The following is a 19,467-nucleotide window of genomic DNA, read 5'->3' as shown; positions in this document are numbered from 1 at the left end:
CAAGACGGAGCTCTTGAACGTCCGTTTCTAATCCCGTCTTAAACGACCACATGTACAAATCATTTTAACATTGATGGCAATATCATCAAAGTTGCCAAAGAGGTTAAAACCCTTGGCGTTTACTTAGATTCTACCCTCTCAATTAAAAAAACAAGTAAACTCCACAGCAACCACCACTGCATGTACTAATAATAGAATTAACTCCTACAAACCTTTTCTATCCACAATCAGCTGCCTCATGCTAGCCAGGGCCTTGATATTGTCTAAAATGGACTATTGTAACACCCTTTTTCTAGGTTCCTCTGAGGATAACCTGAATGGGATTACAAGTTCTCCAGAGCAACGCCATTTGCTGTGCCTTGAACATACCACACTCCAGCCATATCTTGTCCACCAGACGTGACTCTCACTGGCTACCAGTATGCGACAGAATTAAACTTCGCACGCTCATCATTACGCACAAAAGTCTGGCCAAAATAGCCCCCCAATATTTGTCAGATAAATTCTGAAGGCACCAATCTACCAGACCCACCAGATCTACTTACCTGCACTGCCTCAATATACCCAAGTATAAATTGAAAACGGCAGGGGGGTCGAACTTCCCAGTGCTTGTAGCCAAATGCTGGAACTCCCTCCCATCAGCTATTTGAGCCGAACCCTCCTTCTGGTCTCTCAGATCTAAAGTAAAGGAATGGCTCTTCGCCTAACTACCCAAGCAGCCTCAACTGAACCAAGTCTATCCTGGCCAACCTCTGCATAATGACATCTGTGTTTTTGTCTTGTCATCTACTACGTTAGTCACTATTATCTCTCTTAGCATCTGCCCAATGTATATTTTGCCCAATGTATATTCCCGACCTGCCCTCACCATTCCAGGCTGTAGTCATACTGATCACTATTTATTTAAAACTGTAACTTGTCTGTCTCATCCCTTGCCTTGCTGATTGTTGCCATCAACATGCTAACCACCTGTAACCTGGTCCTAAGTACTATTTAATATACTGTGTCTGTAACTAACAATTTTTCCATGCTCAAGCACCCAGATACCTCCGGGTTAGGCATGCTCTATAAATAATAAACCAAACTAAAATAGGACATCAAGACACGTCCGGGATTCAGGTTGTGAAGTTTGCACAATGATTCGAGATGCGGTTTTGGAGTGTTTTTCGGGAGAGGTTTTCTCTAGTCATGTGTGTGGTTGATCAGCATGTGGTGAACGAGTGTGGTTGAAATGTTAATGGGTTTGTTGAGATACCCATTTGTGAAGTGAAACAGAGCACAGTAAAACAATACTATTGGCCTTTGCTGGGACTTCTACATGCAAACACAACAGTGCATAACTAGTAGAAATATTGGGCAGATTTAGAGGTGAAAAGGCATGCATAAATGCATACATTCAATAATGCAAGGCCTTGTGTTAGGGGTATCTAGATGAGAACATCACACATACACCGTATAGAGCAATGCTTTTACAAAGATGCACCTAGGTATGAAAATATAGTAGAATACAATAGGGACTAAATCAAAGCGCCATCATGGGTTCCTGGGTTGAGATACCTTGGATACTCTAGGGCACAGTTTAGAACAGTGTAATGCACTTACAAAGGGTACTGAGATGCACTACCAAATTAGGGTGCCTTATCGAGATAATGCAATGTATTTCCTGAGGAGATATCTAGCTGAGAGGAATTATAGGGTGCCATGATAGGAACAAGTGCAGCATGCTTTTAGTTCAACACTTGGATGGGAGGCAAGAGAATAGAGCACAGCAATACATTCTCCTGTAGGGCTAAATGAGGGACAGTATAAAACTCTATGTAGATCAGGTTAACATGGGTGCGAGGGGGGGATGGTGTAGCTGCGAAGCCTGTGGAAGAAGGGTGTCTTCGTCCCTTGCATGGTTGTTTCAGAAGTCTCAACCAGGAAATGTTGCAGGGCTGGGGCACCAGGTATACAGGAAGGAACCCTTTGCCTCTGCCCTTCGTTGGCTGCTCGGGCAAGGACGCCATTGGGAGGATCGATGTCTGCACTAGCGTTACGTGCCCTGATCTTCCACCAATCTGGAGCAGCTGTTGGCAGCCACACCGACTGCACAACAAAGACTTGTAGCTAGGCTGACCGGCCTAAAGGTGTGGGCTAAAGTTAAGGGAGTCTGGGTCAAGGAGAGAGCACATACTGCTTCAGCGGTTACATCCAGAAAGTGATACATTCCAAGCACCAAGGTCGGTGCACTTCTCTTCCGAATCATGTGCCTTGATCTTCCGTCAAGACAGGCGGTGGACGGAAGAGAGCTCTAGATGAAACTGAGAAACTGCTCTTATTGCCACTATTGGGTAGTGAATTCACAGAGCTTAATAACGGGACCCAAAGGTTAACACCAGGAGAACCAAGAGGTGGGTAACCTCCATTCGTCTTTTCAGTTAAGTGACTGATTCACCTAACATAAACTCTGCTCCACCCCTACATAAATAGACCCTTCATGTTTCTGTAGAAAAATAACTTGTATACCGTAGGCAATTTAGATGTGGAAGATGAGGGCTGACCGTGATCAATCTGCATATATAATCTGATCTTTTTACTTTCTATCTACTGAGACATTCTCAAGTACTAAACAGGTGAAGATTGGCATACATGATTCTGAACTGCTTCCCCAACAAGCTTACATTACCTTTCTGACATGAACCTACTTCTACTCTAATCCCACAAATTTGAGGCCTATGTAACAAATATTTTGTTCTAGTAATCATTGTGCCAAATGACACATGACCTCTTTAAGGAATGTAAAGTTTAAAAATGGGGTTTCAACACATTTTCATTGCTTGGCTTGTTCCTATGTATGATTTAAGTGAAACATTAAACTGAACAGTTTTTTTTTTTTCCGTTTGAGTTAGCTCTTTGAATGCTCTTCTTTTTTCTTATTGTTTTACACAAATGCTGACTGCTTCATGAAATTTCTTTTACAGAGGCCACTTGGAAGATGTGTACGATATATGTTGGACATTGGATGGCAACTACATGGCATCAGCCTCCGTTGACAACACTGCCATCATGTGGGATGTAAATAAAGGTAGCAGTTATGTTCTGACATCCTAAAATGTTACTCCTAGTTATGGTTGTAAACAATCCCAGTGTGTCCTGTCCAAAAACAATTCACAGGTCAAGCATTTGGTTTCACAAACCTTTCCCTAAGAATATTTAGGACATGGGAACTGGCACAAGTATCTGTGAGGCTTTTGAAAAACGGTAGGCAACTTTATAAAAGTACTTGTACTCTTCAATCTGTGCACGTCAGCATGATTATTGGCCCAGACCCATAGATTTACAGCTTATGGGAGAACAGTACTGTACTCCCTTAAAGGTTTCCAAACGATCATAGCAAAACGCTCATTAATGCGCTTAAAATGTCTGAACGCCTGGCAGTGTTCATCCTCAATGGCATTCCTGAGAATAGTTAGAATTGCCTGCCGCTGTCATCTTCAAATATATTTTCCTCCATTTAAATTGATGATAGAAGACAATGACATGAGGCCTAATTCCATCTGTATTGCCCCCACCAGCGTAGCCTTGGAAATACCCAAGATCCTATGCTAAAGGGATCCTTGTAATTGGTTCAACCAAGCATTGTGTGATTCATTCCCAGCTTTTACACTGTCCTAGTTGCAAGTTTCTGCTTGTAAGCCGGTCGGTCTAATGCCGAGCAGACTAAACCCTGCTGATTGAGTGGTGAATGCTTTAATCATAGCCAATGCCATAAGGGCACCTGCCTTGGACCTTCTCAGCTCTTTAAGTTCAATACCTCTGCTTTGTCCACATCCAGATAAAATAGCCAAGTACTCTCTCAATCTTCCCCCCACTAGTGGACATCCCTCTTCTGGTACATTTATTTCTCGTGAAGCATATCAACTTAGTCATGTTGACGACCACATCATGATCTCTTGCCTCCGGAAGTACTATTCCCATACTTTTTAACTGGACTCAAGTTTGGTCCACAATGACCAATTCGTCTATGTATGCCAACCAGGGAATGTACACCATCCCCACTTTTAGGCAGCAGTTTTTCATCATTTTCAGTGCCCCATCCAAATCCGCATGGTAGAGTTTAAACCACATGGGTGCTGGCGCACATCCCTGCTTAACACCTTTTTCTCGATATAAAGGACATTGGATTGGAACTACATGGCACACTGCCATCATGTGTGATGTAAATAAAGGTAGTAATGTTCTCTGATGCCCAAAAATGTTACTTCTAGTTATGGTGGTAAACAATCTGCGTGTCCTGTCTAAGAACAATTCACATGTCATGCATTTGGTTGCACAAAACCTTTCTTCCGAATATTTCTTGTATTGCCAGCTTTGTATACCATGTTTATTTGGGAAGGCACTCTTTATAAAAAGGTATGTGGTTGTGCAATGCATTATGCACGAAAATACTTCTAATGTTTCTTTGTTTTTAGGGCAAAAAGTTTCAATATTTAATGAACACAAGAGTTATGTGCAAGGGGTTACCTGGGATCCCTTGGGCCAATACATTGCTACTCTTAGCTGTGATAGGTAAGTGTGTGGTCACTGGTATATTAACGTTTCTCCAGCTCTGCATTGCTTTTGTTGAGTCTTTTTTCTTTTCTCCATGCCTGTGACAAAGCTATTGCTGATAATTCACTTGTTGCACATTAAAACAAATGCTCTTGTAGTCCACTTTAACTATCCAATTTTAACTGCAGATTCCATCGCTGAAAGATGTTCTTTTTCGTAAAAATTCACACTTAGAATTTTTATTGGTATGGGAGCTCACTAACCCGTGGTTTTGTGTACATGGAAAGTATTCCGTAATATAACTCCTTTTCGGTAGGATCAAAGTTAAAACCTTATTCTGAGATCTGATGAACTGCTCTAGGAATGGTTCCAGGCTACCAAGAGGCGCCGTGAGAAATATTTTCTGACATTTAGTTTATCTTGGATAACTATTTTTTTTTTCTCAATGTAGAATTATGCGGGTTTACAGCACACAGACCAAGCGGGTTGCGTTTAATGTTAGTAAGATGTCTTCTGGAACAGCAGCTGAAGGGGAGGTAAGAGGTTGACACATACTCTGTACATTTCAACATTGAATGTAACGTTCTTGACTTTACTATGTGGTGTGAGGGCAAAAGGCAGGTTTGTCCTCCATTGAGAGAAGCCCATATATGGTGTTCATTCCCTGTCTGATTTAACCAACATTTTCACAAGATGTGCCCATATGAATGGCCTCTCATGATATACAACGGTGACCCTTGGAGACACAAGGGCTCTCTGGGGTACAGTGTCCCAAAGAAACCCTCTCCCTGTGGGAGTCGCCGAGTTCACATTTCAGACTTATTTTATTTGAAACCAGACATTCTTGAGGATTTAAACAGCGCTCTGCTATTAGAAATTCATTGTGAAGTGTCACACTAACCTTCATCCCTTTGTCAGTCAGTACATGGCTTCTCCCTGTGAAGGGTGATGGGGTGGGGGATGAGGTTGGAGGGGGGGCACTATGGCCATATCTCAGCAGATAATTGATTAGAATCTGCAATTACAGTGCATAGCTCACCTTTCAAGGGTTTGCATATGATGTAGCCAGCGAAAGTTTGAAAAAGGTGACCACTAGTGATTAGTGGACAAATGTGTTTGGGTGTAAACTTCCTCCTGATTTTTGGAAGCAGTTTTACTCCCAATATTCCCATCTAACCCCAGAGCTTGCTCCATTACTTCATCTAACCCCGCAACAAGTCACAAAGTGCACACAGAGCATCAAACTGAAGATCGTGAGGAAGCCACTGCTGCAGCTTAAGACAAGCCTGCAAACTCTACTCACCCACTTGCCATAGTAGAGTAGTTTTTATTAAGGTTCAGTAACATTTGTCTGATACTCTACCTTGCTGTCAAGTACCATGAAGTGTTGAGAGGTTTGAACATTTAATTTGACATTTACTACATGCAAAATGTTTGCAGTAAACGTCAAAGTTTTCACTGTATGGGTGGCGGCAGCACACCAGTCTGCTTATGGTGGCATGGACAAAAGCACTGCTAATATTTTGCAGCCTAATAAGAATGGGAGGCGGGGGACAATGATTGAGACACCTTGCAGGCTCACAGAGGTACACTGAAGGAAACTTTGACGTGCGTCGTCCGATGCAAAAGGGAAGCCCAAATGTAGCTTCAGACGTGCAATGTTTAAAAGGAGAAAACATGAAGAACCAAGGCAGACAGAAGGTGTCCCAATTCTGAGCGAGGCAGAAGTGGTGGCATGACCACAAACAAGCCATGGTGGAACACTTGGTCCATAAACAGCGACACCACTTCCATTGAGGAAGCGCAAAGCGAACCAAGAGAAGTAAGAAAGGAGACCTGGCATGGGAAACCACAGAAGAACCAACCTGACAAGTGAAAGAAAATGTCCTAACCGATTGCGAGGCCCAGTGACACATCTGAACAGTTCAGGTAACTGCGAAAGCGGTAGACCCGGGTGGGGGACAGGCGATAACTGGAATGCTCCTACTCGTCCCTTTCAAGTTAAGGGGGGGACATTGAACAATGTGAAAACCTTATGCCTGAATGAATGGTCCCTTGCAAATAAAGGACAAATATAGTATAAAAAGGAGAGAACGAGAAATCAAGGGAAACAGATGCTTGAAACTTGGAAGAACCAGCTCACAGGAGAAGGGAGTCATTTGCTTGTGCTTTTTGTTATTCTACTTTTGGTGGGTTGGAGTAAATTAGTTTGGACAGTGGACTGATCTTGATTTGGACTCACTAATGACGAACGAGCACCTTAGTTTTGTTGGGTAGGGAACACCCTCAGAATAGTGAAGGTTAGGAGTTTTCACTTTTCATTTAATAAACATCTGCAGTGAGATGCAAGATCAGTGTGGAGTTCTTCTGACCCACCACTGAACATGGAGCATCATAAATGCTGCAGTGTTTACATCACAAAAGGAGGGCACGAGCTATGTAAACAGCATCTCCTATTTGTGGACTTGTGTGAAATCGGTGACAGAGCAGGTCTTAGTATTAATCCAAATTTTAGAAATTATATATATATATATATATATTTCTGATGTTTGTTAATCTGCTTAGAATCACATGCTGTGCATAGGTCCGACATCCAGTGGTCACTGCGGAGTATTGCATTTTGTTTTTCGTAGTCGAAAAGGGGACGTCGACAAGGCGTGTGTGTAACACTATCCCTATAGTGACGTGCGTTGTACCCACAATCCCTCACGCGTCGAGGTCCCTCAGATTGTTTTTTTCAGCCCAGCTTCTGGTCGCCTTACGCGGAGCTCCTAGAGAGACATTGCTAATACTTACTACGGACCTCGGTCCTTAATTATACTTATTATATTGTTAAAGATCCCTCCCCTCGACATTAGCTGTGAAGCTGTTTCTCCGCCGAGCAAGTTTTTGACGGAGGGGAAGAGGCGGAGGAGATCCTTCGGCGCTGCCCAACACGTGGCCTGGCCTCGCCGGCCAACATACAGTAGGGAGAGTGGGGGTTCGAACTTTTATCTTCTCTTTGAGAATGTCTTTCTTTCTCCCCTATCTTTCCCTTGGGGTTGTTATCACCAGTTATTATTGCCTCAGCTATGGAGAGGACACCTTATAAGTTTTGCCCACGCTGTAGGGGCAAATACACTTGGAAGGATAAACACAAGCTCTGTAATCGTTGCTTGCCCCTCGATCATAAAGAGGACAGCTGCGCGGCCTGTAAGCTCTTGAAACCAAGAACTCTTAAAGAACGAAAAGTTAAGAGGTGGGCGGACTACGTTATGTCGAAGTCAGTTTCCTCAACCGCCGCCGCTGTTACAGAAAGTGACGAGGAGGGTGATAACTCGACGTCCGTCACGGAAGTCATTAACCTCCAGAAGGAGCGCTCGCGCTCCTCGACGTCCGTCCCCGGCCCCGACGGGCTCGGCTCACGCCCTGCTTATGGGGATGAACACCCCGGCGACAAGGACGCACATAGACCCCATAAGACTAAACACACAACCCACGGCTCTTCTTCGTCGAGGACGAAGGATCCATCAGCGCCGAAGGGGACGCAGGGCACTCCGGCGTCTACTTCAGACCGTAAAGGTCTCAAGCCCCACCCGCAAACGCAGCCGCGACCAGCGATTGGGCTTTCATCAAACACGGGCGCTACCTCAAAATCATCCGACGTAACGCTCCATAGAGCGGCCGTCGAGGAACAACGCGCAACGCAGGCAACGTCGACCCCAGAGCCCTCGACTTTCAAACTCGTTGTCGAGAGCCTGGCGAGAATTGTTTCTGAAGACAAACGTACGCGGACGACGAAACAAACGTCGAATACCGTGCCGAAAAAGCACAAAAGTAGCCAGGAACAGCCCCCTTCATCTAAGGGCACTTCTGAACTACCGGAGGGCTTTTCAGAGGGAGACGGAAACCTCTCCTCGACGTTGTGGAAGCGTTCTAAGCGTTTTGAAGCTGAAAACACTGATTTCCCCCCCTCTAGACTATTCAGGGGTACCCCATGCGATCCTTGAAAGACTCCATTCTTGTATGGAGAAAATGGAAAGGTTTTTGGGAAGCCAAGACCCACCCACACACAAAAGACAAAGAGAATGGCCCCAGGATGACCCTAGGGTCAAGATTCCTAGGCTGTTTCCCCCTTCCACAGACGTATATGACCTCACTGAAGAGGAGCAATACCCCCAGGAAGATGAGGAGTGTTTGGGTGGAGAGGAAGAACATGAGGAAGAGGGGTTCGAAGAAGATCCTTACACTACTGCAGGAGCTTTTGAAGAAGATACAGCTACCTCGCAGCCCTGGCAATCCCCATCAGTGCAGCCTTGGCAATCCCCATCAGTGCACTCAGACCCTGATGTCTTTCACCCTTCTCCTCTCAAGGATTCACATATTGGGAACTCCTCTCCCATAGATGACCAACCTTCACTCAATGCACTATTGCGCAAGGCAGCAGCGCATTTTGAGATAGACACAGGGGAAACTCTTCCTGACATAGACTTTGTAGAGAAAGTTATTAAAGAAAAAGCCCCTGTTAGCCAGTCTATTCCGCTCCTGGCTTCTATAAAAATAAGAATATCTCCTTCTCCAGCATTGGATCTGAGGCACCACCTGACAAAGAGGGCAAGAAGCTCTATGCACTTGGAAAGAGAATCACGACCTCCGCCGCCTTCTCAACTAGGATTGCAAATAACAATTCCCTACTAGCTAGCTACGCGGATGCACAGTGGAGCAAGCTGCGCAGCGAAGCAGAGGACGCACCAGAACCCCTGCGTTCACGCCTGTTAGCTATAATATCAGAGGGAACTCTTGTAAACCAGGGTATCGTAAAGAACTCCTTAGATGCCGCAGAGACGGCTGGCCGTTCCCTGGTTCAGGGAATACTTCTCAAACGCCATGTCTGGCTACACAATTCAGGATTTAAGCCGGAAACCCAAGCGTCCCTGATAAGCCCATAGAACAAACACATCTGTTTGGGAAAGCAGTTGATGAGGCCCTAGAACATGCGAAGAAAGAGTTTTATACCATCAAGACTCTTGACCAAATTTCTAGGCCCCCTAACAGACGCGGCTATGGCAATAGACGCTCCTTTCGTGGCCTATGCCAGCAGCAAAACCAACAGCAATTTTACTCTGCTACCAACTGGCCCTCTAACCAGGGTAACACCCAGTTCAGTCAAAGAGGCCAACGGCGTGGCAAAGGAAGAGGTCGCGGCTCCAGCCCCAAAGGTTCCACGCCCAATACCAACAAATGACCCGAAGATTCGGGTCCCCTCCCATGCATCTCCGGTCGGGGGCCGGCTAACATCGTTCCTATCCGAATGGGAGGGAATATTGTCAGACCGCTGGGTATTATCCACCATAGCCCACGGATACTGCATCGAATTCAACGGTTCCCCGAAGTTAACCATGCGCCCTGTATTAGATCTGCGCCCAGCGAACAACTTTGTCAAACCCCAAAAGTTTCGTATGGTGACCTTGCAGGAAGTAATCCCACTGTCATCACAAGGGGATTACATGACAACGCTAGACATGAAAGATGCATACTTTCATATTTTAATGTTGCCGGCACACCGAAAATACCTCAGGTTCAAGATAGAGAACAAACACTACCAGTTCAGAGTACTACCCTTCGGGATAGCTTCTGCACCAAGGGTATTTACAAAAGTACTGGCAGTAGCAGCGGCCCACCTGCGCAGGTTATCCATCCCGGTATACCCTTACCTCGACGGCTGGCTCATAACGGGATTCTTAGGAAACATGCTTCTCCAATACCCTAAAGACCGTAGACCTTTTGTACCAACTGGGCTTCTCCATCAACGAAAAGAAGTCCAGCTTAGACCCCAGCCAAGTCAAACAATTTTTAGGGGCTCTAATTCGAACAAAGGACGGCCTCGTCTTCCCCTCCAACGAGAGGGTCCAAAACATACTGATTCAGATCCCCCATTATGTGGCAGGTCGAGAGGTGACGGTACGCAAAGCAATGCGCTTGCTAGGGTTGATGGCGTCATGTATTTATTTGGTACCTCACGCGCGCCTGCGCCCAATGCAAGAGTGGCTCAACAGCAAGTGGTGTCAGGCCAGCGGACAATGGGACGATTTAGTGGTGGTCTCGCAGGCCTTAGTTCTCTCGCTACGGTGGTGGAAAAAGAGAACCTGTTATTAGGGAAAACTTTTGCCACACCCGCAGTTGAAGCCACTCTAACCACAGACGCATCCCTCACAGGATGGGGGGCTCACCTATCCCATCAGACTGCTCACGGAGCGTGGACTCCGAGCTTAGCATCCAAGCATATAAACCTGCTGGAACTTCTAGCGGTGTTCAAAGCACTGAAAGCCTTTCAGGAACACCTACAAGGAAAGACAGTGATGGTCCTCACAGACAGCACCACAGCCATGTACTACCTCAACAAGCAAGGGGGCACTCACTCACCAGGACTGTCCAAGCTGTCCCAGAATATATGGAAGTGGGCTCTCAAACACAACATGTTCCTACTATCACAACATGTACCAGGGGAACTCAATCTGCTAGCAGACAAACTCAGCAGAGACTTCCCCCTGCCCGAAGAGTACGAATGGCAATTGCACGAAGACATCGTCTTAGACGTCTTCACGCAATGGGGATTCCCGGAAATAGACCTGTTCGCAACTATGGAAAACTCACAATGCCAAGGTTACGCCTCCAGGTACCCCCAGAACCAGTCCAAGGGGGAACGGTCTGTCGATTCAATGGTCAGGGAAATTTGTTTACGCCTTTCCCCCAACTCCCCTTCTCAACAAAGTGGTGCACAAGATGCACCAGGAGCAGGTTACCATGATACTAGTGGCCCCAATGTGGGCCCGGCAGCCATGGTTCGCTCACTTGATGGAGATGTCCCTATCTCCCCCAGTGAAATTTCCCTGCCCGTACAACATGCTGTCACAGGACAAGGGCAGGACACTGCATCCATGCCCTCAGACCATGAATTTAGCAGCCTGGCTCCTGAGATCGTAGAATTTGGACATTTACAACTCTAGCAGAGATGTATGGACATCCTCAGGGAAGCCAGAAAACCTAATACTCGCCACTGCTATTCTAGCAAGTGGAAAAGATTTGTCATCTGGTGTAGAATTAAGAGCATCAACCCAGTTGACTGCTCTCCCACTTGTTCTGTACTTGACCCATTTACTGGATTCAGGTCTAGTCTTCAATTCCATTAAAGTCCACCTAGCGGCACTTTCTGCATACACCACTTCCCAACTTAAAGTGTCGTGGTGGAAGATACCAGTTATCAAGGCCTTCATGGAGGGGGTAAAGAGAATACACCCTCCGATAGCTAACCCAGCTCCCGGATGGGACTTAAATGTGGTACTTTCTAGACTCAAGGGCCCGCCTTTCGAACCCATGCACAAGGCAACTCTTAAAGACCTCACGCTTAAGACTGCTTTCCTAATAGCTATCACCTCCATTAGAAGAGTAAGTGAACTACAGGCTCTTTCTGTACTAGACCCCTTCGTAACAGTTCACAAGGATAAGGTGTTTCTACGCACACACCCAAAGTTTGCACCAAAATTCATATCGAAATTTCATGTAAACCAGTCAATAGAACTACCAACGTTCTTTCAAAACCCTTCCAGCTTGGGAGAAAAAAGTCGATGTACGCAGAGCTGTCATGTTCTACATGGAAAGAACCAGACCACTAAGAAAGACTAATCAGTTCTTTGTCTCGGTGGCAGCAGGAAGAGAAGGAGATGCAGTTTCAAAGTCCACTATATCTAGATGGATTGTTCAATGCATCACTCTCTGTTACACTCTTGCTAAGAGAGAACTACCCTTCAAGCCAAGAGCACATTCCACTCGAGGCACTGGGGCTTCCATATCATTCATTGCAAATGTTCCCCTTGAGTCCATCTGCAAAGTGGCTACCTGGAGTTTTGTGCACACCTTTACAAAACACTACTGTCTAGATGCACACTCTAAATCTGACTCCCAGGTGGGACAGGCAGTAGTAAGACATCTTTTCTCTACTGTTCCTTCTCATAACCCACCGCCAACTCCGGGTACTGCTCGCTAGTCTATGCACAGCATGTGATTCTAAGCAGATTGACAAACATCAGAAGACAATGCATTACTTACCGTAAAAGCATTTCTGATGGTTGTATCTGCTTAGATTCACATGCGCCCACCCTTCCTCCCCGCTCGGATGGAAGGAACATAGACATCCTTTTCTATATTTCTCTCTTTTCTGTACTCACTCACGTCTAGAAGGCTCCCTCAGGGCAGAAAAATACAAACAGAGGGACCTCGACGCGTGAGGGTTTATGGGTACAACGCACGTCACTATAGGGATAGTGTTACAGACACGCCTTGTCGACGTCCCCTTTTCGAGTACGAAAAACAAAATGCAATACTCCGCAGTGACCACTGGATGTCGGACCTATGCACAGCATGTGAATCTAAGCAGATACAACCATCAGAAATGCTTTTACAGTAAGTAATGCATTGTTATATATATATCTTTGTTTTATAGCACAACAAACATCACACAAAAACTGGCACTTCATGTTGGGATTCCGTACTACGATATCCACCTTGTTGGCGGGCTTACGTGGCGTTTCCCATCCCTGTCTTCAGTGTTCTATATCTCTGCCTGTTTGTCTCCCCAGGGTCTTACATTGTCTGTATTGCGACTCCACTGCCTACTTCCTTTCACAATGAGGGCCCTCCCCCGACATTACTGCCGGCTTATCAGCCTTCCTCCTGCCCACTATTGTCGCTCTTGCCATTTCTTTCTTCGCATACAAACAGTTCTTGTATTAACGAGTTCCATGCGAGTATCTTGGCTCTGCTTTCGCTCTTTCCCCTTTGCAGCACTTTAGTCCACACTGATGTTTCGGTTATTGTCCATTTCTTCAGATAAGCCTGCCATGTTTCTGTTTTCGGCCCTGTGCTTGCATTCCATACCATTGCTATGCGGTGCTTCGCCAGTATGCACATTTGTCTTTCATTTTTTCTATGCGTGTCCTTTGTTTGTCGCCCTTTGGGAACAAGCGCAGTAAATAGGACTCTGGTGACCACGCTTGCATTTGGATTCCTCCCGCCGCCCTTATTGCAATGTCCCAAAATTTTGTTACCAACGAACAGGACCAGAACATGTGCAGTGTTAGGCAAGATTGTATGCAGTACCCTTGGGGTACACTACAACAACCCTGATCACCTGGCAATAGCAACCCAACCTTTGGTAGAAGTCTGTACTACACAGGTTGGTAGTGTGAACGAGTAGCCAGGCTTATGTCAAGAGGGGTCAATGTGAGCTGTAGGGGAGTTACACAGAGGTTCACAGTGACAAGTATTCAAGCAAACACTTACACACAGGGTTTCTTGATAAAACAATTATTAATTTATTTACCAGTCAGTTAATATAAGCCTTCTTCAGAAGGGAGCACTGTAAAACACAACACAAATATACTTCAAAATTATACATACTCTTACGTCCCGTCCCCTTTCGTCCATACTGTATGGGTGTCCCTTCCAAGGGGCGAGAGACAGAACCTTTTTCACCAGAAAAACCTTCTTCCCCTTTAAATTTAAAGGCACGTGGGGGTGCGGGTCAGGGAGCATGCGCTGCCCTGACTCTGCCCTCCAGCGCCACACCTCAGTCCCCTTTTACGCGCCAACGGGTCGAATTCACCAGCACTCCTGGGTTTGGCTTCGGCCATGTAATTCCACGCGCGGATACTTCTCTTTTTTTGTCATTCAGGTACTCTGTCCTCAGGCGTCACGCTCCTCCCTGGCGCATGCCGACTTCTACAGGGTTCAGTGGGTGTCCATCCTGCAACATGCTCTTCCCAACTTCAGACCCTTACTCCCTCTGCCTACGTTGCCTTGGGCCAGACCACGGTTGGCAATCATGTTCAGCGTGTGACTCGAAGGCGCTGAAGAACAGCCTAGCCAGGTGGAGGGAGCTCTTCCAGAAGTCGCCTCCAGAGAATCTCAAGAACTTCGTGAAACCTCGTCCCAGGTCCAAGGTAGGGCCGATATTTTCCAGCGCACCCCGCAAGGGAGTCTCCTTCCCATGGACTCTCCCGCGCGGGGAGGGACCGGCCAGGTCCTTCCACCGGCACGTGCACCGAGGCTGCTTCAGCTATCGGCCTTCGGGTCGAGTGGTCCTCGGATCCTCCCAGACGAGGGACCGGAAAATTCTTGTACCGGGTCTACACCCGAGGGGCTACGCCAGTCTACTGGCACAATGGCCGAGGGGCTATGCCCTGACACTGTCAAGACGTCTGAGGGGCTACGTCCTAATACCGGCAATAACTCCGAGGGGGCGCCTATACGCAGCTCTACCGAACCCCGGGTCGAGGGTGTCACACCTACTGGGCTGAGACCCAAGGAGCATCTTGTGATCCACACGCGAGAATCTTGGTTGAGGCCGGACCGAGTGGGCTGGACAACACGTCGCAGGCACGTTGTAGGCAGATCGACAAAATGGCTGCTGTCAGACCAGAACACCCGTCCGCCATTCCATGAATTCGGCGAAGAACAAATGTCAAGGTGGGACTGGTCGCAACCAGGTACGTGGCCTACAGTGTACCCTTCATATGCGCAGGGCAACTTTCTCATGCGTCCATACGGACTGGGTACGCAGTGGCTCCAGCAGTCCCCCGATAACCTGTCGGTACCCCCTGCCACCTCTTCAGCCAGCGAGGAGAGGCTCTTCAATAAATTCCTCGGCCTCATAAGGTCTCCTCGGATGGGGGTTAGCATCAAGGACACAGTCAGGGAAGTCCTTCCCGCCATGCTAGCAGCACCACAGACGCCTCCTCCGGCTCCACAGCCAACTCCGCAACCTCCGCCGCCTACTCCGCCTCCGGTCTCCATACCCCAGCCTCCGGCACCATCTACCTCCTCCGGATCCGCAGGACGAGGAGGAGGATCCGGACACGCCATCTTCAGCCAGGGCCTTCCAGGAACGTCTTGCTAGCCTGGCAGAGTACCTAGGCCTCTCTCAGCCCGAGGTCGAACAGCCGGCAGAGGGTGTTCTGGCTGAAGTCCTCACAAGGCGCCCCTCTGCCAACACAGGGATTCCACTGCAAACCGATGTAGTCTCCCTGGCCAAAAAGGGGTTGGCTCAAGCCCCACGGCCCAGCTGGTCAACAGACGCCTGGACACTAACTACTGGCAGAATGAGGGGGACACACTTGCTCTCGACCCATCCTCAGCCACACTCCTTGGTGATCGCTGCAGCATCACTTTACTCCAAGCCTGTCGTCATCAGCCTCCTCCTCTGCGGCGCTGCTAGGCTAGGAGAAGATCTTGGAGGCTTACGGCAAGAAAATCTACTCCGCCTTCCTGCGTCAAGCCAACGCAGATGCCATGCTGGCTGCTGCCAACCAACGGTTATGGCAGGAAATTACGGACTTCCTCCCTGAACTCCCCTCCCAATGTCAATCACACTTCAAAGCGGGGCTAGCGGAGGCAAAGCTTGTGGCGCACAACCTCATGTTAATGTTAAAGGATATTTGTACTGCGCACTATCACCACCGGAGTGGTCCTCTGGCGCTTTGGCGGCTCTGAAAAAGGGAGAGGGGGTGGGGGGGTGAGTTAGTGGGAATAAGCTGGAAAAGTGCAAGAGAGCAGTGATGTGCTGTTGGCAGCCTCAGCCCAGTGGGTCCGTTGGCTGGGTTTGGGGTGTTTTACGGTCGGTAGTTGTCGTGTGCTGTTCAGGTGCGGTTTGTTTTGTTGTTGCAGTGTAGTGAAGTTTGTGCGTATTGCTGCGTTTTAGGCTTGTGGTTGTTTGGTTAGAGTTTGAGAGGTGTATGCAGAGGGATGGAATTGTTAGTGGATTGATTAGTTGGCCTTGCTGTCCCTGGAATTATGTCTAGGTGTGATGCTTGCCATTATTCAGCATTCCATCGGAGTGTGGCGCTTGCCAATTTCAATATTCCGTATATGTGAGGAAGGCTAGTGATCATGATTCCATTCAGGTGTTGCACTAGTCATCATACACCGTTTCGTTTAAATGTGGCGCATGTTAACATTCACATTTCTATCTAGATGTAACGCAAGCTAGAGTCAAGGATTCCATCTAAGTGTGGTACATGCTAACATTCATAATCCTGTCTAGATGCGACGCAGGCTAAAGTTGAGAATTCCCTCGAAGTGTGGCACATGATAACATTATTATACCCGTCTAGAGGTGATGCAGGCTAATCTTGACCGTTCTCTATAGGTGTAGCACTAGTTAGCATTGGCTAGTGTGTAATACAATGCAACATTTACAGTCCAGCCAAGAATGGATTTATGCTGGTGGTCACAAATCTCTCTAAGTATGCATGATGTAAATCTATGGCAGTCTACTTTATGGAGAGGTAAGGTAGAATGGTTATGGCTTTCTGGAGTAGAGTAATTGCTCTACATCCCACCCATGCCACACTTAGTTTTGTTGGTGTCTGTTGGCTGCTGGCTTCCTCTGCAGACACGTCTTGGAGCCGCCAATGCAGGAGCCGCCCTTTGCCTCGGGGTCCTTTGCCGCAGGGGCTGCCAGGCAGAGGGCTGCCCAGGATAACAAAGGAATTGCCCAATCAGGACTGGAGTAGGGGTAGGGGGCTGGGACAAAGGCAGGGGAAGCTCGAACTGCTGGGGAGCCTGCGAGGCTCACGAAACTCAGTGCACTGCCATGATGGTTCCAGGGGGGGGGGGCAGGGGGTCGCAATACACACGCTCACCTGTTGCCAAGATGGGAAATGTAGTGGAATCCACTGTGGCGTATATCGATACCTCGGGCCGAGCCATCTGCATTGCCACTGACATGAGGTGCACAGCCTGGCTCCGGGTGACGAAATTCAACCCGGACGTCCAGTAGCGCATTCTAGATCTGCCGTTCGGAGGGGGGGGGGGGTTGGTGGGGGCTCTCCCCCTCCTACGGATGAAGAGCTAGACAAAACATCTCACAAACGGCTAAATCTTTGTCCATTCTTGCAAAGACCACACCCAAATCTTACACCCAATATTAGCAGCGCTCAGAGAAGGGTGGTACATATGAAGGGTTACGCAGCTTTCAGGAACATAGATCCAGGCAGCCGGACCGCTTGCCATCTCAGAGCAGGGACAAGCAACAAAAAGCGGTGGGGGGGGGGGCGGAATAAGGGCTTTTTTCAGTCCCCCGCCTCAGCATCTGTGGGAAAGACGGCATGACACGCCCCTTTGGGTCCACGTGTCTCAGGTGGGGGCAGGCTTGCTCTCCATGCAAATTTCTGGCGCCAGAATTTCGTGGACCCCTGGATCCTCTCTGTAGTATCCACGGGGTACCGCCTACCCATGCCATCCCATCCCAGCCTCCCCTCCACTCCCACAGGTTGGGACAACAACTCTTTTGGCGGAGATACGGTCGCTCGTAGAGCGCTAGGCAGTGGAGGAAGTACCAGCCTCCCAGCGAGGCTTTGGCTTCTACTCCAGGATTTTTGCCATTCAAAGCAGCAGCAGGCGGGCCCGAGAGTTGTGCTGGAACTTTCCACCCTCAACCTCTCCTTACCCCTGCAAAAGTTCAAGATGGTTACGCCAGCTTTTATAGCTGAGACATTGGACAAGGGATGTGCTCCCTAGACTTGGACGCGTACCTACACGTCCCGATTTGGCAGCTCCATCATTCTTGCCTATGGTTCAGGATCATGGGCTACCATTTCCAATACAAGGTCCTCCCGTTTGTCCTCAACTCGGCCCCCAGGCTCTTTGCCAGACTCATGAACGCTGTAGCGGCCCTCCTCAGGGAGCAGGGCCTCCACATCTACCCATACATGGACGACTGGCTCGTCAGGGCTACATCTCCGGAGACGGTCCACCGCTGCTCCCATGCCCTTATGAACACACTGCACAACCTGGGCTTCTCGTTCAACCTCAAGTCACAGCTGCTCCCTACACAGACTGACTTTCCTTGGACTCATTTGGGACACATGCTCAGAGACGGTCTTCCCGTCAGAAGACAAGATCTCGGCCATCAAGAGGGCCACCGTCCATCCACTTCCTCAGCAGAGGTGTGACCTCGGCTTGGTGGTATCAACCTCTCCTGGGTCTTCTAGCGCCAGTGCTACTAGCCATTCCGCATACGAGACTAAGGATGCGAAGGATTCAGCTGCACTTTGCGGCCTCATGGAATCAGGAACGGGGCTCTCAATCCGAGATGATCGTTCCTCCATCTTTCCACCCAGACCTAACTTGGTGGTCCAGGGACTGCGACCTCCGGACGGGCAAGCCCTTCCGGCCGCCTTCTCCACAGGCCACCATCACCAGACTCCTCGCTCGAGCGCTGGGGAGCCACCCTGGACGATCTCTCGGTCCACAGCACCTGGACTCGACAGTGGTAAGCTACACAGTGGAATGGTTCCTGCGCCAGCAGTATGCCCGAATTCATGGAAATGCAGTGTGTGCAGCTTGGGCTCCTTGTACCTACCAGCTGTGCACACAGACTTAAGCTACAGTTTGTGGTCAATTTCTAGTGTGGTGCAATGCTCCAATGAGGAAGGGAAACAACCTAACCAGAGGGGATTCTCATTTTGAATTGTGTAAATGTTACCAGGGCGAGTTTCCCAATACAGAGAGGAAGCTAGTGCTTTTAATGATGGCAAATAAAAAGCAAATTCATCCTTGCTAAGTTTCAAACTCACGAACCTCCGATAAAATGATCTCTGCAGCAGGTGCATTATCCCAGTTGGTTTAACGTGTACCCTTCTTCAGTATTCAGGGTGCATGCAATACCATTCTAGACAGACGCACACATACCCACATTTACATGCACTTGCCAGTGTACATATTTGTCTGGTCTCCAAGTCCTACTAACTGCCTGAAATTGAACTTTATAACCAAGCCGTGCGATCTGCTGGCTTCACTTAGTAGAGAATCCCATTGCACTTCCGTACATAATGTCTCACCTGATAACACGCAGTATAGGAATAATCAAAGATTAGAAAGATGAAAGGCTGAGCCAGC

General features: G+C 48.0%; 1 protein-coding gene across 1 annotated transcript in view; it reads left to right on the top strand.

Moving 5' to 3' along the window:
* Window positions 1-19,467, top strand: part of CHAF1B (chromatin assembly factor 1 subunit B) — a 541,423-nt gene that overhangs the window by 303,050 nt on the left and 218,906 nt on the right. The window contains exons 6-8 of the mRNA XM_069636112.1: window positions 2,964-3,067; window positions 4,455-4,551; window positions 4,985-5,069. Coding sequence (XP_069492213.1) covers window positions 2,964-3,067; window positions 4,455-4,551; window positions 4,985-5,069 — 286 coding nt within the window. The remainder of the gene's footprint in view (window positions 1-2,963; window positions 3,068-4,454; window positions 4,552-4,984; window positions 5,070-19,467) is intronic.

The sequence above is a fragment of the Ambystoma mexicanum genome, chromosome 7p, assembly GCF_040938575.1.
Source record: "Ambystoma mexicanum isolate Mex_15411 chromosome 7p, UKY_AmexF1_1, whole genome shotgun sequence".
NCBI lineage: Eukaryota > Metazoa > Chordata > Amphibia > Caudata > Ambystomatidae > Ambystoma > Ambystoma mexicanum.
Note: the sequence above shows the minus strand (reverse complement) of the source record. Positions and strands in the feature narration are given on the sequence as shown.